We start from the raw sequence: 23009 nt of genomic DNA, 5'->3' as shown, positions 1-23009 counted from the left end.
AATCACACTGGAGCTTCCTGACCCCCTCTTCCGTGCACACAACCCCTCCTAGCTTAGTGTCATCTGCAAATTTGGAGATATTACATCCAATCCCCTCATTCAGATCATTAATGTAAATTGTGAACAGCTGGGGTCCCAGTACAGATCCCTGTGGCACCCCACTGGTCACCGCCTGCCACTCAGAAAACGAGCCATTTATCCCAACTCTCTCTCTTCTACCTGCCAGCCAGTTCTCAATCCACATCAATACTTTGCCCCCAATCCCATGAGCCTTGATTTTGGAAGCCAGTCGTTTATGCGGGGACCTTATCGAAGGCCTTTTGGAAGTTCAGGTACACCACATCCACTGGCTCTCCCCCATCTCTTTTACCTGTCACCATCTCAAAGAATTCCAATAGATTTGTCAAGCACGATTTACCTTTTGTGAATCCATGTTGACTCCGTCCGATCCCTTCTCTGCTAGTCATATGCTCCGCTATTACATCCTTAATAATGGATTCCATCATTTTGCCCACTACTGATGTAAAGCTCACCGGCCTATAATTCCCCACTTTTTCTCTACCCCCCTTTTTAAATAGTGGGGTAACATTAGCTACCCTCCAATCCATGGGTACTGATCCTGTGTCTATCGAGTTCTGGAAAATAATTCTTAAAGCATCTGCTATCTGAATGGCCACTTCCTGAAGTACCCTAGGATGTAGATTATCAGACTCTTGGGATTTATCTGCCTTCAATCACATCAATTTCCCCCAGACCATGTCCTTAGAGATACTGATTTCTTTCAGTTCCTCCCTTGCATTAGTCTCTATGTTTCCCAACATCCTTGGGAGGGTATTTGTATCCTCGCTTGTAAAAACAGAACTAAAGTAAGAATTTAATTGGTCTGCCATTTCCTTATTCCCCATTATATATTCCCCTGATTCCGACTGCAAGGGACCTACTCTGGATTTCACCAATCTTTTCCTCTTGACATATTTATAAAAGCTTTTGCAGTCGGTTTTTATATTTGCCGCAAGCTTACTTTCGTAATTTATTTTTGCTCTCTTGATTAATCCCTTTGTCCTCCTTTGGTGCATCTTGAACTGCTCCCAGTCTTCGGTTGTGGTACTTTTTTTGGCCAATTGATAGGCTCTCTCTTTGGACCTAATGCTGTCTCTAATTTCCCTTGTTATCCACGGTTGAGTCACCTTTTTTGGTTTATTTTTATGCCAAACCGGTATAAACGATTTTTGCAATTTCTCCATTAGATCTGTGAATGCTTTCCATTGTCTATCCACAGTCAACTCCCCCATAAACACCACCCAATCAATCTTACTCAACTCCCGTCTCATACCATCATAATTCCCTTTATTTAAATTCAGGACCTTAGTCTCGGTTTTAACTTCATCACTCTCCATGTCGAGTGAGAATTCGATCATATTGTGATCACTCCTACCCAAAGGGCCTCGTACAACAAGATTGTTGATTAGCCCCTTATCATTGCATAATACCCAATCTAAAATGGCCTGCTCCCGAGTTGGTTCCTCGACATATTGGTCTAGATAACCGTCACGTAAACATTCAAGGAATTCCTCCTCCTCAGTATTTTTACCAATTTGATTAGTCCAATCTATATGCAAATTAAAGTCTCCCATGATGACAGCTGTTCCCTTATTACACGCTTTTCTAATTTCTCTTTTAATGCCTTCCCTCACCTCTACACTACTATTTGGAGGCCTATATACCACCCTCACTAACGTTTTCCGCCCCTTGCTATTCCTCAGTTCTACCCATATAAATTCCGCATCTTCCGAGTTGATATCCTTTCTGTCAATCGTGTCAATTCTGTCAATTGTGTTAATATGATTGGATATATAGAACAATGTATGTGCTCCTGGCAAGTAACAAAAAGCAATGAACTGGATTATTAATTGGTCAAATGAGAAGCAGAAAACAGTTATCAATAGTTTTACTCATTACAAAGGGCTGTTTGCTGAGTGTCTTTGAATCCCATCTCCACTGTCATATTTTATATTGGCTATAACAATAGTTGAGAACTTTAGAATTTCTCTGCTTCAATTAAGTTCAAAGATCGAAGTCCAAATTTATTGTTAGAGCACCTACATGGCACCACGTACAACCCTGAAATTCATTTTTTTCCCTGCAGGCAGAATTTCTAATTACTGGTGACTGTAAACAGTATTCAAGAAGAAAGAAATCGTTACAAAAGAAAGAAATGCAAACAAACTGACTGCTCAAATATTGAAAATAAATATTCAGTAATAAATAATGAACCAAGTCCTAAATGAGTCTCCAAATGAGTTTGTTGTTTTGGAGTCTGATGATTGAAGGATCACAGCTAGTCCTGAACCTGGAGATGCAAATCTTGTAGCACCTATACCTCTTTCCTGATAACACCAGTGAGAACAAAGCATATGCTGGGTGGTGTGGGTCTTTGATGATGGCTGCTGCCCTCCGACAGCAGCACTCCCTGTAGATGTACTCAATAGTGGGAGGGTTTTGCTTGAAATGTCCTGGGCTGCATCCACTACTTTTGGAGGGCTTTATGCTCAAGGGTATTGTTGTTTCCATACCAAACCGTGATTCAGCTGGTCAGCACACTTTTCACACCTCTGTAGAAATTTACCAGGGTATCCCGTACCATACCAAGCCTCTGCAAACTCCTAAGCAAGTAGAGGCACTGAAGTGCTTTCTTCATGATGCCTTTGGAGTGTTGGATTCAAGAAAGATCCTCCAAGATGGTGACTCCCAAGAACTTAAATGTGCTCACCCTCTCCACCACTGATCCCCCAATGATCACAGGATTGCATACTTCTGGCTTTCCTTTCCTGAAGTCAACAATCAGCTCCTTAGTTTTGGTGACATTGAGTGCAAGGTCATTGTTGGTGGACCATTCAGCCAATTTCCATCCTGTACGCGGACATATTCCATTCCTTTTCACAACCCTCTACCATGGGATCATCAGAAAATTTGTAGATCGTGTTACTGTCGTCCCGAACCAGACAGTTATAGGTATAAAGGGAATAGAGCAGTGGGCTTTGTAATGCTCTGGTACTGATGGAGGAGAAGTTCTTACCAATCTTCACTGGTTATGGTTTGGAGGTGAGTAAATCTGTGATCCGATTGCATAGTGGGGTGTTAACTCCCAAGTCTTGGAGTTTGCTATACATTATGAGGGGACGATGATGTTAAATGCTGAGCTGTAGTTGATAAAGAGCATCCTGATTTATGTATCTTTTGTGTCCAGGTGTTCCAGGGCTTTGTGTAGAGCCAGTGAGATGGCATCGCTGTAGTCCTGTTTCTTTGATAGGTGAACTGGAATGGATCCATGTTACCACTCAGTCAGGAGCTCATATGCTTCAACACCAGCCTTTCAAAACTGTATCGCTGTTGATGCAAGTGCTACTGGTCGATCGTTGTTAAGGCTGGTCATTGCCCTCTTCTTGAGCACCGCACATGATTGATACCTTTTGAAACTGGTGGGTACCACGCCCTGTTAGAGTGAGATATTGAAGATATCTGTAAATACCTTGGTGAGTTGATCAGCACAGATCTTTAATACTCAGCTAGGTACTCCACCCAGGCTGGATGCTTTCCTCTGATTCATTCTCCTGAAGGCACCATGCACGTCATCCTCCGATATGGACAGGATGGGATCATCAGGGTACGTGGAGCTGCGGAGGGATAGTTCTTCATTCTTACGGTCAAGAAATCGGGGATACAAGACTTTGAGTTACTCTGGGGAAAGAAGCTTTGCTGTCAGCTTCTTTACCGAATTTGGTTTTGTAACAGGTTTATGGCATTTAAGCCCTGTCACAGTTCCTTTGTTGTTTCCATTTTCATCTGGAATCTCCACTTCGCCGGGGAGATAGCCTTTCACAGGTCATACCTGCTCCTGCTATTCTGATCTTGATCTCCGAATTTAAATGCCTGTGATCCGGCTCTCAGCAGGTTCTGGATTTCATTGTTCTGGTTGGGGGAAAACCCTGAATGATTTGGTGGGTCACATTCGTCCACAGCCATTTTGATAAAGTGTGTGACAGCCATTTTGATAAAGTGTGTGACAGCCATTTTGATAAAGTGTGTGACAGCCATTTTGATAAAGTGTGTGATAGCCTTGATGTACTCATTCAGATTCGCAGAATTCTTGAACACTGCCCGATCCACTGGCTTGAGGAAGTCCTGTAACCATTTTTCAGCCTCCTGTGATCACTTTCCAGCTGTCGTGACCTCTGAAGCCTCTTTTTTTAGGCTCTGTCTTATGAAGGCAGAAGGAGCACTGTGCAAGTTGCTAGGCTCTGATAAATGAGATAGTGTAGGGATCACTGCTTGGACCCTAAGTACTTATAATCTATACAAATCATTAAGCTGAGAGAACAAAATGTCATATTTTCAGATTTCCAATTTCAAAAGAAACTCGACAAGCTGAGTGAGTGGACAATGGAATGGAATGTGGAAAACGTTAAGTTATCTACTTTTGGTAAAGTTAACAAAAAGCATACTATTGATTAAATAGTGAAATATTAGAAAGTGTTGATGATCAAAAAGACATACCATATATACACACGTGAAATAGTTGATACCATGTAAAAGTCAACCCTCCACCCACTATTTTTGACTCCAAAATCTGGTATTTTCCATATATTGCACATAAAAAAAAAACAACCCCTTATTTTAGCCCAGGCTCCCTGCCCTCCAGAGATCCCAATGCCCTGAATGCAGACTTACCACCAGGTCCTGGCTACCAGCCCATCAGAGTTCCTGAAGCCCTGAAAGTTGATTTACCACCCAGTCCCAGCCACCCATCAGAACTCTTGACACCTTGAGCAACACAGGGACTTACCATGATCAGAAGTAGTATGCGCACAATAGCTGACCCCCTAAGTTTTACCCTACAAATTAGTTAACAGAAATCAACTATTACATGTGTATATACGGTAGATGTCCTTATAATTAAGCTACTAAAGGCTAACATGAAACTGCAATGAGCAATTAGAAGGGCAAACAATCTATTAGTCTTCATTGCATGATAGACTGATTTGGAGACTGGATTCTGTACATGCAACCTCATCTGCCAATGGACTCAGCACCATCCAATTGCAGAGCTACACATACCAATCTGAAGAGCTTCTGCTGCACAAGTAACACAGCTCCATTTGTATAATGGAGTCACCAAGGTAAGTGAAGATGATACAAGTCAGTTATAACCTTCTTAATTTACAAATCATTTAAAAAGTTTTAAAGATTATTATTTTTAACAATTGCATGGCTGGGCATAGCGGTTAGCACAACACCTTTACGTAGCCAGCAAACAGGACCTGGGTTAGAATCCAGCTCGGTGTGTAAGGGGTTTGAACATTCTCTCCATGTCTGCATGGGTTTTCCCCGGGGACTCCAGTTTCCTCTCACCATTTGAAACATACTGGGGGCATAGGTTAATTAGGTATAAATTGGGTGGGACGAAGTAATTGGAAGTAAATGGCTTGTTACTGTGCTGTATGTCTAAACTTTAAATTTATTTAAATGCCTTTGATCTGATTTCAAAAACATGAAAACAGTGAACTGCTAAAAAAAAAAAGCATTATAGTCCCAGTGCAGGCTCTTACGAGTCCCCCCCAAGGTCCATTTACTACCCACATAACAACCATGACAGCAAGGTCTTCAGGACAAATGGTCTCATGCAGGCATGAAAATAAATGCAACTGTAGAAATTGAATGAGTGCAAGCAACAAGCTAAAGTACAATTATGGAAAATAATGATTTTAGTCTCTTGCATTACATCAAAACTGCCATTAAAACAAAACTTTGTGCAAGCCTACTGCCTAAAGTTCATAGACTGCTGCTTAGTGAATATACAATAAAAGTCCTAAAATCCAGACTGCTCAGGGTTGGTCCGGATTCTCGGGCAGTACATCTGTGGCGCTTACACAATATATGCAAAAGCCAAAAGTTTGAGGCTCAGATTCTAAGACTTTTACTGTTGGTTTGTGTGAATTATGAATAGACTCCGATCTAAGCACTTAATTCCTATATCAATATACATTTCAATCAATTTCACATTACCAGCTGAAAAACATACTCAAGTCATATTGACTATTAGTTTGAATTAATTTTAATGGTGGAAATGAAAAACAAGATTGAAAGGCGCACTTTGCAATAGAACATAAACACTGAAAATAGCATGGCATATTTTCTTTAAAAAATCCATCTCACCCTTCCTTAATTGTGCTGGATATTGCATCAACAGTGTCACCTCCAGTCATTGTCCCCTCATCAGCCATTCTTTCTAGAAGCAAAATATATATTTTAATTTAAAATCGTGAATTAATGAGAAAACTTAAGTCAAAAAGAGAAAACATCAATATGAAGCACGTACAAAATATGAATCACAAAGCAATTGGCTAAGTTGGGGGCTGCAGCAGAAATAGGGTAAAGAAAAAACAAGTTTTAAATACAATCCCAGAGAGCCAATAATCTTGTCACATGACAAAATAGGTTTAATAATTGGACAAATAATTCCACTAAATCCAATTGCACACCAAGGCCACATTTTAAACCTCACTATAGCCACCAACTTGCTTAGTGCTCCCAATCTGCAAATAATTGGTGCTTTACAATTTGCAAATAAGGACATCAAATGCAATCCATCTCATGGCAAAGAGGATTCATCAGACAACAGAAGGCAGTTCTGAAAGAATTTGCCAACAATCTCAGTACTACACAGCCAATTTAGAGTACATGGATAACAAGTCAACATTGAGAAGAAAAGGAGATCATATGACAGATGTAGATTTATTAAAGTTCGGAGGGCAAGTGAAAAAGGACAAAGCACAAGAAAAAGACAAGTATTCCCAAAAAATCCTATGCTATTTCTTTTGGATCTACCAGCCATCTATGCTGGGGGTAATTTACAGAAGGCTACTCACCTGCAAAACCTGTTTTTGGAACATGGGCATCAGAGCACCCAAATTAAATCCACAAGGTGACAGGGAGACTGGAGAAACTCCACACAGCCAGCACCAGACTCAGGTTAGAATTAGTTACTGGAGCTGCAACGTAGCAGTTTTTCCAGCTGTGTCACCCACATTTCCTTGGTTCACCTAGGGATTGCTTGCTGTGACAGATCTCACTTTAGCAAGTTTCAGGAGTCTAATGTTGGTCATACAAACAACATGCCTACCAGCCGAGTGTATTAGTCTCTAGAGCTGGTAAATTTTGGCCTCCAGTGCGCAACAACATTAGTTCATTGTAGCATTATCGATTAGACCTGACAATCCTGAAGTAGAGATTAATATACTTTAATTACTATAAACTTACTCATATCTTACATGCTGTTGGCCCAATTCCAAGGCAATACTGAGTGAGGGGGATTGGGCGATACCGCCTTTATTAAGGATCCTGGAGGGGGAGGAGTTAAAGTATCAAGGCAGGCCAACCAGTACAATGACTGCAATACAATGTTCCACCACATTCATCCCTTCTTTTGAAACAAAGTCTGGCAGGGGTGAAGTATCAATTCAGAGTCCATTTACGGGGTCAGCCTGTCTGGTGGTTTCGTCCATTGAACTGACCATTGCAGTGCAGTCCGTGGTGTTGCTGTAGTCTTCTGAGCAGTCCTCTGTGTGACAGGCTTATGATTTGGATGGCTGAACAGAATCAGTTGGAGCTGTTTGGGGGGTGGGGTCAAATCCTCTGCCATGTCTCCGCTAGTTGCAGGAAAGGGGTGCTGGTCAATCGATCGAGTCAATTCAGCAAGCGCCTCAGTTGTGGGAGCCCCTGCATAACCTAAGTCCCAGGCTGAGATAGTGTCTCTCTGCCCATCCTGGTACTGCACGTAGGCATAATGGGGATTCACATGGAGGAGGTGGACCTTCTCGACCAGGGGGGTCTGCTTTGTGAGTTCTGGTGTGTCTCCGTAGTAGCACAGGTCCTGGGGTTATCAGCCAGACTGGTAGCATTGTTCCTGACGCCGACCTCCTAGGAAAGGAAAATAATTTTTCATGCAGGGTCACATTTGTTGCCATATACAGGAAGGACTTGGTGAAATGGAGTGCCTCTGGTAGAACCTATTGCCACTGGGAGACAGGCAGCCCTTTTGACTTGAGGACTGCCCTCCAAATGGTGCCATTCTCCCTTTTCCACCTGGCTATTCCCTTGGGGGTTATAGCTGGTGGTCCTACTTGTGGCTATGCCTTTGGCCAGCAGGTATTGGCGCAAATCTTCGCTCATAAATGAGGACCCCCAGTCACTATGAATGTAACTTGGGTATCCGAAGCGGTTACGCAGGGATTTAATGGCAGTGGCCATAGTCATATCTGGGCAGGGGATGGTGAAAAGGAAATGTGAGTATTCGTCAACAATGTTGAGGAGGGAGCCCTTGAAGTCCATACATAAATGTTCAAAGGGGCAGATGACCTTGATAAGGTGAGCTTTCTCCAGCCAGTAGAAGTATGGCTTGCACGCTGCGCAGACCAGGCAGCCATGGGTCAGTTCCCTGATGTCCTCAACCAAGAACAGGAGGTTGCAGGCTTTCACAAAGTCATAGAGCCTAGTGACCTGGGGTGGCAGCCAATAGACCATGAGGTTTCTGCCAGTTGCTACTTAATCTTCAAACATTTTTTTCCTCTAAAGGCCACTGGCTGGTTCATTAAAAGTAGAAATGCAGAGCAATGACTCCTCAGATGTGGAAAGTAGTCAACATTTTCTTGGATCTTATTTGGACCTTTATTGTCAAGGATAAGAAACAAAAGCAGGAACAGTATTTCAGAGCAGGAAAATTAGCACATCTGATGTGAGGAACAAGTTCAGCAGGTCTGAGAAGCAACTCTGGACACAAATTAATTATAACAAAAGACCTTCATTTGCCCACGAGGGAAAGTCACCATGGAGAACACAAGCATCACAAGCAAAATACAACCACATCGAAAGCAACTGAACAACCAACACTCACTACAACCAACAAATCGCTATTACTCAGTTCCTGTGATGTTTCTTTTATTACAATAAAAGAAACATCAGTTATTTTTAAAACAACTAGATTTTTTATCTAAACAAACATCAGTTATTTTTAAAACAACTAGATTTTTTATCTAAACAAACAGCACTAAAGTCAGAACACAGGTCAGATCTCATAAGGAGGTATTAATCTTGAATTTACCCAAGATGCAACTGCATTCCCCAGATGCTACACAGTCTCCAACTACGTACTCCTGGTGGTAGCACTCTATCACTATATCCCTTTTCCTTGAGATGTTTAATAAAACATAACACATTAATATAGTATTTATTTTCAATTTAAAGTTTAACACAACACAAATGCCACATGAACATCAGCAGTAACAACTTTTAAGTGTACAGTTCTCAGGTCTCACAGCTGGAAACCATTCTGTCTATGTCAGCTTTATCCCTGGCCCATAAACAGCAGTTCTGGCCCTCCTCTTGCATTTTTCAACTCCCTTCATGCACCCTTTTCACAGTGATTGAGGGATGACAATTCTGCTCTTGAGTAGAAGCCTATTGACAACACTCAGCTCAGCTCTGAAGTTGTAGTATGGCTGGCATTCACCTCCAGGCTATTCTTTATTCAGATTCTTGATGGCTTCTGTAGAACTGTGTCCTTTCCTGTTTCAGCGCGATCTGCTTGGATTTCATGTCTGATATGGGAAGAGATTCAGTGATCAGATTCACATGGAAATTCAGAGATAAAACAGGATTCTATTGACACCATGGTTAAGTGAAAAAAAAAAACAAATGCTATTACTGGCTTGTGGTCTGTCTCTGCCACGAATATTGGGAGACCATACACATAACTGTGGAGTTTCAAGTCCATAGACTAGACCTAGACATTCTTTCTCGATCTGTACATATTCACATTCAAATGTCATCATCCTTGATGCATATACTAGCCTCCAATCTTCTCCCATCGCATGAAGTAGTACAGCACCTATTCCATCTTTTGAAGCACCGTCGTATTTTCGTCAAAGAAAATCAAAAGTACTGGTCCTGCAGCTAGAATGGCCTTCAGTTGTCCCCATTCTTTCTTGTGGTTGTCTGTCCACTTGAATTCATATTTGTCCTGTAACAACTTCCTTAAGTACATTGTTTTGCAAGACAGGTTTGGTATGAATTTACCAATAAAATTGATAATTCCTAGCACTCTCAATATGCCTTTTCTGTCAATGGGTCTGAGCATCTCGAAAATTGCTTTCACCTTGCTTTTTCTGGCTCTACACCTATAGCTGACAGTTTTATCTCCCAAAAAGGTGATTTCCACCTCACAAAACTGAGATTTTTTTCTATTTAACGTTAATCTATACTTCTGGATGCATTGTAGCATTTCAATGAGCCTTTTGTCGTGTTGTTTATGTGTGAATCTCCATAGGATCATGTCATCCATATACACACATACCCCATTTATGCCTTATATGATGTGCTCCATTGTCCTGTGGAACATTTCCAGAGCTGAGCAAATTCCAAAAGGCATCCTCAGACTGGAGAATTGAGCAATGTATTAAATGTACAGCATTTTGTGCTGCCATCATGCAGTTTTATTTGCCAGTAGCATCCAATTTAGTGAAAAACTTTGCACTGGCCATCTCACTTGTAATTTCATCCCTGGTAGGAATCTGAATGTTCCTTCTTTATATTGGCATTTAAGTCTTTTAGGTCCACTTTTTGACACACACCATTGAATTCAGGCATTCTGTGGGCTCCTCTACTTTCTTTATGACCCCTTGTGCCATCATTCAGTCGAGTTCCTGCTTGAGCTTTTCTTTTAATGGCGCTGGAACCAGCCTTGGGGCACGCACTCTGTGTGTCCTCTTTTAACTATATCTTATAGGTGAATGGTAGAACTCCAATATTAAAGATGTCAGGAAATTGATCCAGTATTTCCTCTACGCTGTTCTGTGCATAATCAAAGTTAATATTATAAACCTAGTCAAGAGGGTGTAAGGCACATATGTCAAACTCTGGCCCGCGGGCCAAATTTGGACCGCGATATAATTATATTTGGCCCGCAAGATCATTTCAAAAATGTATTTGAGGTGGCCCGCCCTGCAGCGAGAGCCGATGCTGTTTTTTGGTAATGTCACCCCCACCATCCTCCCCTTCATTGCATATCCTTCCCCATTGTAACACGAGAAATTGTAACACGAGAAGTCTGTCGATGTCATCAGCCGGCAAGCCAGTTGGAAGGCTCCCCCCACAACCAGTCACTTCTCCCACCTGTCGAGCGGTGCGGCGGATAGGCGAGCGCCTGTGATTGCCTGTCGGTGCGACGGGCATGGCAGGCTGCGCACGGCCCCCGGGCAGCGCGAGCCCCGCGCAACTGGCACCGGACAGCCCTTCCACAGCGCGAGCGCACTTCTCCCGGTCACCACGGCCTTCAGCGCTTGCACCCGCGCGGACCCCAGGGACGGCTGGTTCGGCCCTGCACGTGAAGAGAGAGATGGTGGCTGTCCGCAAAAGTTGATCGGCAGTGCGCTGGGCCTGAGTGGGTGGGTAAGCAGGGGTGGGCAGAGGGTGTAGGTGAGGAGTAATGGGCAGGGGAAGTTATGGTGGTGCGAGGGGCAGTTAGAGGGAGGGATGAGTAGAAGGAGGGCTGGATAGGAAAGAGGTAAAAGGGGAGGGGCAGGGTGAGTAGGGGAGGGGTGATTAGAGGGTGAGAGACGGGTAGAGGGAGGAACAGGTTGAGGGGAGAGGCAGTAGAGTGGCGTGTATAGGATGGGGTGGGTAGAGGTTGGGTAAAGGACTGGTCAGGTAGAGGGATGGTGGGTTGAGGGTGAATAGAGGCCTAGAGCCTGAGGAGTGAGCAGGAAATGCTGAGTCCTGATGCAGGCCAAAATGGACACAGCCTGTGAATGCTGACTACATCTCCACAGGGACCAAATAGGTTTCCCTCAGGTCAAGCAAAGGGTGAACTTGAGCTACCTACTCCTGACCTGTAACATTATCCTCCTAAAGTTATATCCTAAAGTTTAACATTACATATGTTGAAAGAAGAGAAAACATGCAGATGTTGTTGAAAAATTTCAATAAATATTTAGTTCGGCCCTCGACTTAGTCCAAGTTTTTAATTTTGGCCCTCCGTGAATTTGAGTTTGACACCCCTGGTGTAAGGCTTCACATGCTTTGTCACCAATGTCCATCTAGGAATAATGTGAACTGGAGGGTGTTCTCTTTATCTTTAACTTTCACTTATTTTGTACCTTTCTTGTTGATGCTCTGTCCATTGTATGCCTTGATCAGTATAAGATTTGCTTTATTTTCATTGTCCTGATGTCGAGCTCAGAGATCAAATTGACCTTTGCCCGTGTCTTACTGGAAAGGAATATTTGTTCCATTTGTATGCAATGACAGTGCATTTATTCTACTCAACACTGTTCACTTCCTGCACCAATATGCCCATGAAAAGTGCATTACTGAGAGCAATTTCTTCTACAGTTTGTAAACTTTTACATCTGTTCAGTTTCCTTCAGGAAAAACATTGTTTTGTATAGTGATTCTGTCCATTGCACTTATTATAGAATTTCCCATAAATGTTTAGTGCCACATCATTTACAATTGAACGTCTCTCCATCTTTTTGTTGTGTCCTGTATCATATTTTGTTTTTGTGTGTGTCCAGACACTGTGGCTACGACTACGCCTTCATTTTTACTGCCTTTTACACTATCACCCAACTTTTCCATGTGCTGCAGAGCTAGTTCACTGTCGTGACATAACTTCACAGTTCCCGCCAAGGTAAGCTCTGTCTCTCACAGCAACCTCTCGCTCACTTTCTTATCAAAAATCCTGAACACTATTTGATCATTAAACCTTGCAGTGTTTCAAAATTGCATGTTCTTGCTTTTAGTTTCAATTCTGTTAAGTATCAAAGCTCTACTCCTTGCAGCTGCATGCATGAGCGAAACCTCTTGAAGGTTTCATTTTTCTTTGGTGAACAGGGTTCATTAAACATCTTGATAACCTTGTCGAATTTGCTCTGGTCTTCTACCTCAGCAAAAACAAATGTGTTGAAAACCAACCTCAAGAGCTTCAGGTCTTGCCACGGTAAGCAGCATTGCAACTTTCCGTGCATCTGGTTGGGTCATGGAGGTGCAGGCTCGCACTGGGCTGACATCACAATGGTCCCGGTGGGAGGGGCCGAAAAGGATCATGGGGGTGGAGCTGATAAGCTCTCAGAGAGTTCCAGTAAAGTGAGTTGGTTGGTTCAACTCATTCACAGCTTCTATGTTTTTTTTTCTTTCATTCGCTGCGCAGCACACCGACCACGCAATAAAGGAACTTGGGGTCTTTTTAAAACTAGATTTGTTAACTAAGCAAACAGCACTAAGAAAAGAACACACACAGACCAGACCTCATGTGGAGCCATCCATCTTGAATCTGCCCAAGATACAACAGTATTCCCCAGATGCTGCAAAGTCTGACTCTTCCAAGTGGTAGCACTCTTATCACTACTGTTCCCACCAGTTCAACCCACAGATCACTGCTAATCATGGTTCCCACGGTTAAACACACTGATGAAACAAACAGAATCTACTACCTCTAGACCTGGTGTAGGTACAGCACCATGATTAATTGGAAGATAAAGAAATACATAACAACAATGGTTTGTTAGTGTGCACCACAATAAGCCTGGTCCACATTACTGGAACGCACCATCTCTGGCTTGTGACCTGGAGTGGAGCTCAGGTTTATTCCTCAGGGAAAAGAGACCCAGCTTCTCCATGTGTTTGGCTTTATATCTCTTACCATCCAGCAAGGCTGGCCCAGGTATTCCCAAACTAGACCAGGTGATTACAGGAGCCAGTACTGATTTTTATTTTTTAAAAGGGGCCGATGGCAAGGTGAGCACTCAGCATGGGTGGTCTTGACCTTGAATGACAAATGTGATGGCTTTCAACCAGGTTCCTGCTAGATAGGTCACATGACTCTCCATATTACAGGAAAAGAACTTTTTTGTGGATCTTGGACAAAAGCTCATTCTCTAAAATGTCTCAGTGAATGAGTCAATAATGACAACTTGAAGTTTGAGATTACTATTAACCCTTTGGGCTCCATGTCACCATTTTCAGGGACTACCAGCAAGTGCATTTACTCCATGACCCTGTTTTCCAGGATTGGTTTTATACCAACCACCAGCTGGTTTGTACTAATGTTCAAACTGTAGTTTAACCATGAATACAATGCGGATGAAAGGTTAAAAATGGCCAGAGTCCAAAAGGTTAATTTCAATATACCTACAACCCTCTAGCCCAAATTCTACCTTCAAAGTTCTATTTACTCTCTTTTCCCACTGACATAATGCATCTGTTCTACATCTCCACCTTTTAAATATTTGCATTGAAATTCCAACACCAATAAACTTACAATCCTTTCAAATTTGCCATTCCAATTAACTCTGGTGCATTCTCCCTATTATTATTCATGTGAGAGCACTCATGGGTTTCTGAGAACCAAAAGTTTCTTCCTTAAAGCCCTCCACCATCCTATCCTCCATGCGTCTCCTTTGGGCACAAAAAGATTCATGAAACGTAACTACATTTTGTGATAAAATTGTTTTTTTTGTAATGGTCTCAAATTCTATTTAATATCAAACCCAGTGATCCCATGTCCATCGTACCTAAAAGATGACTTAATCTTATCTAAGGTCACATGTGGAATGACTTCATCATTATTGATGTTAATGCCTAAACACAAATCAGTACAGCTGCGTTATATAGATTACATCATACTTATTTAATACAAAAGATGCCATTAGATTTGCATATATTTTTCTAACAGCAGGTCTTCCACACTGATGTTTTAAGGTTCAGTAGCCAAGAGATTATTTGACTCAGTTAACATTGCACAAAATTTCTACTGTTATGAGCCCAGCAGCAATAGAAATTCACAAAGACAAATGGTTACTTAAACAAAAGTTACTTTTAATTATCTTTCAACATGAAAACAGGATCACACTTTTAACTTATCACTATTAACTTAACCCCCTTCTAATTATACACACATTACATACAAGTGTGCTTAGAAGTTCAGAAAAGTTCTTTGATTCACAATCCCATCTCACTCCAAGTTCACCAGTATCAGGCAATTATTATACTGTGCACAGAATTTAACATTTATGAATTTCACCAGGCTTTAGTGCTTGAAAGGTAAATGGTTACCACTCAGGAAGGTTCTTGTCAGTTTTCAGAGAGAGATTTGTTGCTCGTTGGATACCCACAACTGATCCCTTCTGATCAGCCACTTCAGTCTCTTGCCAAAGAAACTTGCCCCATCAGGGTCTGCCAGATGATATCCTCTTTCTTCAGGTCACCAGAGAGTTTCTTTTTGTTTCCTTTATTTCAAGTGAAACATTATGCAGCTACCCATCCCCTCTTGTATGGACCACAAGGGCACTGGTTTCGTGTCGTCTCACGGGGTCATTGTTACCGAGTCAGGATCCAGGCGGAGTGGGCTGGCTGTCCCCTGCCTCTCCTCCCCTCTCACAAGAACTCACAATTCATCTTCAAAATGGGGTTTATTCCACAAGCTTGCCAGCTTGACATATTCCAGTCTGAGGCTGAACTGTCAAATCACAATTCATCTTCAAAATGGGGTTTATTCCACAAGCTTGCCAGCTTGACATATTCCAGTCTGAGGCTGAACTGTCAAAATGAATTTTCTCTCTCACTCAGAGAAAATCACATGACCGTCTTAGAACAGCCAACTGCACTCAGATTGACTGTGGCTCTAGACCTAATCTTCGGAGTTCATTCATCTGTTGCTTTCCCCAAAACAATAATCCATTACTCCACAGCCTGTCCAATTAACACCTACTTGTGAAGTCCTTGTAGGCATTCAAAGGCTTTGCAAAGGCACCAGGAGCCTGGACTTGAGCTGGCATTTTAAATGAGATTTGTTTTGAAGTGCTTGTATGTGACGTACACTATAAAAACCTGCCACAATTTATCTTCTATATACAATATAAAATATAACAATCACACTACTTCGAAGTAAGAACCAAGTACCTCACCGTACCAGGCAACTTTATTTGGAACTTCACATCCTTCTTCACCAGCAAGTCATCATTTTGACCATAGGTCATTCAATATGCATCTGACTGCCACTGAAGGTACAAAGTGCACCCTAATCATAGCAACTTCTAAATATAAAGTGGTTTCTCATGGCACAACCAGTGATATATTAAAATTTTTTTTAAAAAGAAATAGGGTTCACAGGCTGAGCCAATATCTCTAATTACTCTTGAAAAGGTGGTGGGAAGTTGTCTACATAAACTGTTGTAGTCCTTGAAGTGCAATATAACCTGTGATGTCACGAGCACCAGTCTTCAATCCTTCGAGGACATGGACTGTATAGTAAGAAAGCAACCTTCTATCTTCAAGGACCACCACCATCCAGGCCATACCTTCTTCACTCTGTTACCATTGGGGAAAAAGGTAGAGGAGCCTGAAGTTGAGCACTTAGTGGCACAAAGACAGCTTTACCCCGTCTGCCATTTAAGTGCCGTCTGAGTGGATAATGAACCAAAGACACCATCTTACTCTATTTTTATTTATTTTGTAATGTGGTTCATATAAATTTTTGGACTGCTCTGAATTAAGTTTAATGAATATGCTTAGCAAGGGTTAATGAATTAGATGAGAAAATACAGTAGTTGCCTTGTAATATGGTGGGAATATAATTGCCTTCTAACATGACCTTCCCGGAGTGGTAGAGAATTAGTAACTAACACCAGAAAAAACATAACAAGTGAACAAAACCAAGAGTAAGGACACCCTCACATTTCCCAGCTATCTGTGGACACCACAACGGAACAGGTTGGGCAAAATAAGGCAACTTGTTGCCTCTTATGCAGACCCCTGCCCAAAGGTGTACAAAAGTGTTATGAACACTGCATGCTTTGAGTGGGGATTAGTGTAGAGAACAAGTAACTGAATTCTTTCTTGGTATCCCTCACTCCACTAGCATTATCAAGGCTGAATAAAGTAAACTGTTGTACGCTTAATTGGTTATGCTGTTTATTTAATTACAGCATTGGGTGACTTTAACACTGCATTGCTGTCACAAAACAATTAATTTTGTGACATGCTCATGACAATAAATTCTGATTCTTGAGCTTTGTAATGAAGTGATTTCATTCTAATGACAGTCAAGGAATAGTGGTATATTTCAAGATGGTAGGTGGCTTGGACATCAAACTCCAGGTGGTGGTGGGTTTGGAAGCTGCAAAAGAGTCTTGCTGCATTGCATTCTGCAGAGGGTACAAATTCCTACGACTTTGCGCCAGCGGTGTAGAATGGTTGTGAATGGAATGCCTTTCACGTGGCCATGATTTGTACTGGGTTGAGCTGCTAGTGCGCTGGTGAAGCTGCACTCTTCCAGCAAGTGGAAAACATTCTACTCACACTCCTGACTTCAACCTTACAGATGGTAAACAGGGTTTGGGAAGTTAAAGAGTTGCACAGCCACTGACCTTCTCTTGTGGCGACAATTATTTTTAACCCTGCCACAAACTACTAGTTGACAAATTTAACCCCTGTCCAAATTGCTTCCCCGTTTGCACCACAAAACATACTGGCCCTTTATCAAGTTTCATAATTTGCTCAACACAAGACTAAAACAAGTCCAAAATTTCATCCACTATAAGCAGAAGACCAAAACATTTCAACAGTGCACAGTTCCTCACTGAGCAAAAGATGACATTGCCATATAAATGAACAAAAGCCCACTGGGGATGGCAGAATGGGGGAATGGGGGGGAGGCGCGGGGGGTGGGGGGGAGGCGCGGGGGGTGGGGGGGAGGCGCGGGGGGTGGGGGGGAGGCGCGGGGGGTGGGGGGGAGGCGCGGGGGGTGGGGGGGAGGCGCGGGGGGTGGGGGGGAGGCGCGGGGGGTGGGGGGGAGGCGCGGGGGGTGGGGGGGAGGCGCGGGGGGTGGGGGGGAGGCGCGGGGGGTGGGGGGGAGGCGCGGGGGGTGGGGGGGAGGCGCGGGGGGTGGGGGGGAGGCGCGGGGGGTGGGGGGGAGGCGCGGGGGGTGGGGGGGAGGCGCGGGGGGTGGGGGGGAGGCGCGGGGGGTGGGGGGGAGGCGCGGGGGGTGGGGGGGAGGCGCGGGGGGTGGGGGGGAGGCGCGGGGGGTGGGGGGGAGGCGCGGGGGGTGGGGGGGAGGCGCGGGGGGTGGGGGGGAGGCGCGGGGGGTGGGGGGGAGGCGCGGGGGGTGGGGGGGAGGCGCGGGGGGTGGGGGGGAGGCGCGGGGGGTGGGGGGGAGGCGCGGGGGGTGGGGGGGAGGCGCGGGGGGTGGGGGGGAGGCGCGGGGGGTGGGGGGGAGGCGCGGGGGGTGGGGGGGAGGCGCGGGGGGTGGGGGGGAGGCGCGGGGGGTGGGGGGGAGGCGCGGGGGGTGGGGGGGAGGCGCGGGGGGTGGGGGGGAGGCGCGGGGGGTGGGGGGGAGGCGCGGGGGGTGGGGGGGAGGCGCGGGGGGTGGGGGGGAGGCGCGGGGGGTGGGGGGGAGGCGCGGGGGGTGGGGGGGAGGCGCGGGGGGTGGGGGGGAGGCGCGGGGGGTGGGGGGGAGGCGCGGGGGGTGGGGGGGAGGCGCGGGGGGTGGGGGGGAGGCGCGGGGGGTGGGGGGGAGGCGCGGGGGGTGGGGGGGAGGCGCGGGGGGTGGGGGGGAGGCGCGGGGGGTGGGGGGGAGGCGCGGGGGGTGGGGGGGAGGCGCGGGGGGTGGGGGGGAGGCGCGGGGGGTGGGGGGGAGGCGCGGGGGGTGGGGGGGAGGCGCGGGGGGTGGGGGGGAGGCGCGGGGGGTGGGGGGGAGGCGCGGGGGGTGGGGGGGAGGCGCGGGGGGTGGGGGGGAGGCGCGGGGGGTGGGGGGGAGGCGCGGGGGGTGGGGGGGAGGCGCGGGGGGTGGGGGGGAGGCGCGGGGGGTGGGGGGGAGGCGCGGGGGGTGGGGGGGAGGCGCGGGGGGTGGGGGGGAGGCGCGGGGGGTGGGGGGGAGGCGCGGGGGGTGGGGGGGAGGCGCGGGGGGTGGGGGGGAGGCGCGGGGGGTGGGGGGGAGGCGCGGGGGGTGGGGGGGAGGCGCGGGGGGTGGGGGGGAGGCGCGGGGGGTGGGGGGGAGGCGCGGGGGGTGGGGGGGAGGCGCGGGGGGTGGGGGGGAGGCGCGGGGGGTGGGGGGGAGGCGCGGGGGGTGGGGGGGAGGCGCGGGGGGTGGGGGGGAGGCGCGGGGGGTGGGGGGGAGGCGCGGGGGGTGGGGGGGAGGCGCGGGGGGTGGGGGGGAGGCGCGGGGGGTGGGGGGGAGGCGCGGGGGGTGGGGGGGAGGCGCGGGGGGTGGGGGGGAGGCGCGGGGGGTGGGGGGGAGGCGCGGGGGGTGGGGGGGAGGCGCGGGGGGTGGGGGGGAGGCGCGGGGGGTGGGGGGGAGGCGCGGGGGGTGGGGGGGAGGCGCGGGGGGTGGGGGGGAGGCGCGGGGGGTGGGGGGGAGGCGCGGGGGGTGGGGGGGAGGCGCGGGGGGTGGGGGGGAGGCGCGGGGGGTGGGGGGGAGGCGCGGGGGGTGGGGGGGAGGCGCGGGGGGTGGGGGGGAGGCGCGGGGGGTGGGGGGGAGGCGCGGGGGGTGGGGGGGTGGCGCGGGGGGTGGGGGGGAGGCGCGGGGGGTGGGGGGGAGGCGCGGGGGGTGGGGGGGAGGCGCGGGGGGTGGGGGGGAGGCGCGGGGGGTGGGGGGGAGGCGCGGGGGGTGGGGGGGAGGCGCGGGGGGTGGGGGGGAGGCGCGGGGGGTGGGGGGGAGGCGCGGGGGGTGGGGGGGAGGCGCGGGGGGTGGGGGGGAGGCGCGGGGGGTGGGGGGGAGGCGCGGGGGGTGGGGGGGAGGCGCGGGGGGTGGGGGGGAGGCGCGGGGGGTGGGGGGGAGGCGCGGGGGGTGGGGGGGAGGCGCGGGGGGTGGGGGGGAGGCGCGGGGGGTGGGGGGGAGGCGCGGGGGGTGGGGGGGAGGCGCGGGGGGTGGGGGGGAGGCGCGGGGGGTGGGGGGGAGGCGCGGGGGGTGGGGGGGAGGCGCGGGGGGTGGGGGGGAGGCGCGGGGGGTGGGGGGGAGGCGCGGGGGGTGGGGGGGAGGCGCGGGGGGTGGGGGGGAGGCGCGGGGGGTGGGGGGGAGGCGCGGGGGGTGGGGGGGAGGCGCGGGGGGTGGGGGGGAGGCGCGGGGGGTGGGGGGGTGGCGCGGGGGGTGGGGGGGTGGCGCGGGGGGTGGGGGGGTGGCGCGGGGGGTGGGGGGGTGGCGCGGGGGGTGGGGGGGTGGCGCGGGGGGTGGGGGGGTGGCGCGGGGGGTGGGGGGGTGGCGCGGGGGGTGGGGGGTGGCGCGGGGGGTGGGGGGGTGGCGCGGGAGGTGGGGGGGAGGCGGCGCGGGGGGGAGGCGCGGGTGGGGGGAATGGGGGAGGCGGGGTTCCAACACCTGAAACGGTCGGCATCCCACGTGCGGAGTTTTCTCGATAATGGTCGCCTTTACCTCAGACCTGCAGCATCCACAGCGCTCTGGACTCCCGAGCTCGGCGCCCACTGACGGCCTGAAACGAACGAAGCCTCAACCTTCTGACAGCTCCGACGACGACCGCTCGTGTCCCCGACCTACGTGTGACAACCTGAGTGAGAGCCTGCGCCACCTCCTGCGCATGCGCCACTGCCAGCAGCTGTCGTCGGCCAGATTGTCCCGAGGGGCTGGGAGAACTACAACTCCCGGCAGCCCTCTCGCTCCAGAGTTGTTTTTCGCGCGTTAGTTTATCTTTTCAAACCGGCTGAGCTGAAACCCAGTGAATGTGTTCAACTGAAATAAACCGGTGAGTCTCCCATCCTCCATTAGCTGAAAAGTGTAAATATCTTGTATTATGTGCTAAAGAAGAAAAGATGTAGTCAAAAGTGGTGGAACATCTCGGCGGGTCGCGCAGCATCCATGGGGAACAAGAGGCAGTCGACGTTTCGGCCTTGAGCCTTTCTGCCTTTTATATATACTGCTTGATCTGCTGAGTGTCTGTTGTGTTCTGCTGCACTGCACTAGACCCCAGCTTCCTTGTTTACCTGCTTGCCTGGAGATCCCTTACTTGCCTGGAGATCCCTTGCTTGCCTGGAGATCCCTTGCTTGCCTGGAGATCCCTTGCTTGCCTGGAGATCCCTTGCTTGCCTGGAGATCCCTTGCTTGCCTGGAGATCCCTTGCTTGCCTGGAGATCCCTTGCTTGCCTGGAGATCCCTTACTTACCTGCAGATCCCTTGTTTACCTGGAGATCCCTTGCTTACCTGGCGATCCCTTGTTTACCTGAAGATCCCTTGTTTACCTGAAGATCCCTTGTTTACCTGAAGATCTCTTGCTTGCCTGAAGATCCCTTGCTTGCCTGAAGATCCCTTACTTGCCTGCAGATCCCTTGTTTACCTGAAGATCCCTTGCTTGCCTGGAGATCCTTTGCTTGCCTAGAGATCCCTTGCTTGCCTGGAGATCCCTTGCTTGCCTGGAGATCCCTTGCTTGCCTGGAGATCCCTTGCTTGCCTGGAGATCCCTTACTTGCCTGCAGATCCCTTGCTTACCTGGAGATCCCTTGCTTACCTGGCGATCCCTTGTTTACCTGAAGATCCCTTGTTTACCTGAAGATCCCTTGTTTACCTGAAGATCCCTTGTTTACCTGAAGTTCCCTTGCTTACCTGAAGATCCCTTGTTTACCTGGAGATCCCTTGCTTGCCTGCAGATCCCTTGTTTACCTGAAGATCCCTTGCTTACCTGGAGATCCCTTGTTTACCTGGAGATCCCTTGTTTACCTGGAGATCCCTTGTTTACCTGAAGATCCCTTGTTTACCTGAAGATCCCTTGTTTACCTGAAGATCCCTTGTTTACCTGAAGATCCCTTGCTTGCCTGGAGATCCCTTGCTTGCCTGCAGATCCCTTGTTTACCTGAAGATCCCTTGCTTGCCTGGAGATCCCTTGCTTACCTGAAGATCCCTTGATTACCTGGAGATCCCTTGTTTACCTGTAGATCCCTTGTTTACCTGAAGATCCCTTGCTTGCCTGGAGATCGCTTGCTTGCCTGCAGATCCCTTGCTTACCTGGAGATCCCTTCCTTACCTGGAGATCTCTTGTTTACCTGAAGATCCCTTGCTTGCCTGGAGATCCCTTACTTGCCTGGAGATCCCTTGTTTGCCTGCAGGATCTGTTTTCCCCTTTCTTAAATTTCACTTATTTTTCCCTCGCAGCAAGTTTGTTGCCATTCCTTTTACTCTTTTCATACTGACAAGTTAAAACAGCTGTTCTTCATGCTTCAGCTAAATACAAACTGATGGAGGAACTCAGCGGATCAAGCACTATCTCTGGGAGGAAAAGAATGCACTGTGATGCTGCCGCAAAACAACGCAATTTTCTTACGTTTTCTGGACAATAAATTCAGATTCAGAATGGTCAACATTTTCCATCTAAGCGTTTTATTGAGACTGGAGAATGGCAGTAAAGACGTCAGTATAAAAAAGGACTGAGTGGGAGGGGTAGGATAGGAACCCCACTGGGGATTGGTGATCCAGGTAGATGAGAAACTTGATGGGCAGAGGCAGATTGGAGGAAATGAGGGAGATGGCTCCATTTACCACAGTAGAGGGGAAGCCATGTTTCTTGGAAAAGGAGGACACTTTAGATATCCTGCATTTGAAGGCCTCATCTTGAGAGCAATTGCAGCTCATGCTGCAATTCTTCCTATTGTCCTTGCCCTTGTTCATTTCTTATATTATGTACAATTTTTTTGGAAGTATATGTTGTCTGTCATACCTCTTAGTGCTGTTGTTTATAATTAAATATTCAAGTTCTTCCAAGATTATGGGAGAGAGAATAGATCTTAAGGAAATAAAACCAAAATGGGGAGAAGTGGTGAGGGTAGTGGGGGTGGTGGGGGTGGTGGGGGGGCGGGGGGGTGGAGGTTAAGCAGGGCAATTTTTTTGATTAAAAGTTGACATAAACTTTTGATCCCAAATCTGGTGGACTCTCGATTTTCAAGCCATGTTGACATTGACCATT

At 48.3% G+C, this 23009-nt stretch overlaps 2 protein-coding genes and 1 long non-coding RNA gene across 3 annotated transcripts in view; 2 read left to right on the top strand and 1 right to left on the bottom strand.

Moving 5' to 3' along the window:
- Positions 1–2285, top strand: part of LOC138764337 (uncharacterized) — a 41555-nt gene extending 39270 nt beyond the window's left edge. The window contains exon 2 of the long non-coding RNA XR_011358122.1: positions 2147–2285. This is a non-coding gene — a long non-coding RNA (uncharacterized lncRNA). The remainder of the gene's footprint in view (positions 1–2146) is intronic.
- The window catches only part of LOC138764327 (caspase-3-like), a 44426-nt gene extending 23783 nt beyond the window's left edge, over positions 1–20643 (bottom strand). The window contains exons 1-2 of the mRNA XM_069940090.1: positions 20474–20643; positions 6214–6286 (exon numbers count right to left, since the gene is read on the bottom strand). Coding sequence (XP_069796191.1) covers positions 6214–6281 — 68 coding nt within the window. The 5' untranslated portion in view covers positions 6282–6286; positions 20474–20643. The remainder of the gene's footprint in view (positions 1–6213; positions 6287–20473) is intronic.
- The window catches only part of primpol (primase and polymerase (DNA-directed)), a 42664-nt gene continuing 40295 nt past the window's right edge, over positions 20641–23009 (top strand). Inside the window, exon 1 of the mRNA XM_069939965.1 lies at positions 20641–20801. The gene's annotated coding sequence lies outside the window, so the exon portion shown is untranslated. The remainder of the gene's footprint in view (positions 20802–23009) is intronic.

This window comes from Narcine bancroftii, chromosome 1 (assembly GCF_036971445.1).
Source record: "Narcine bancroftii isolate sNarBan1 chromosome 1, sNarBan1.hap1, whole genome shotgun sequence".
NCBI lineage: Eukaryota > Metazoa > Chordata > Chondrichthyes > Torpediniformes > Narcinidae > Narcine > Narcine bancroftii.
This window is presented reverse-complemented; position numbering and strand designations above follow the sequence as displayed.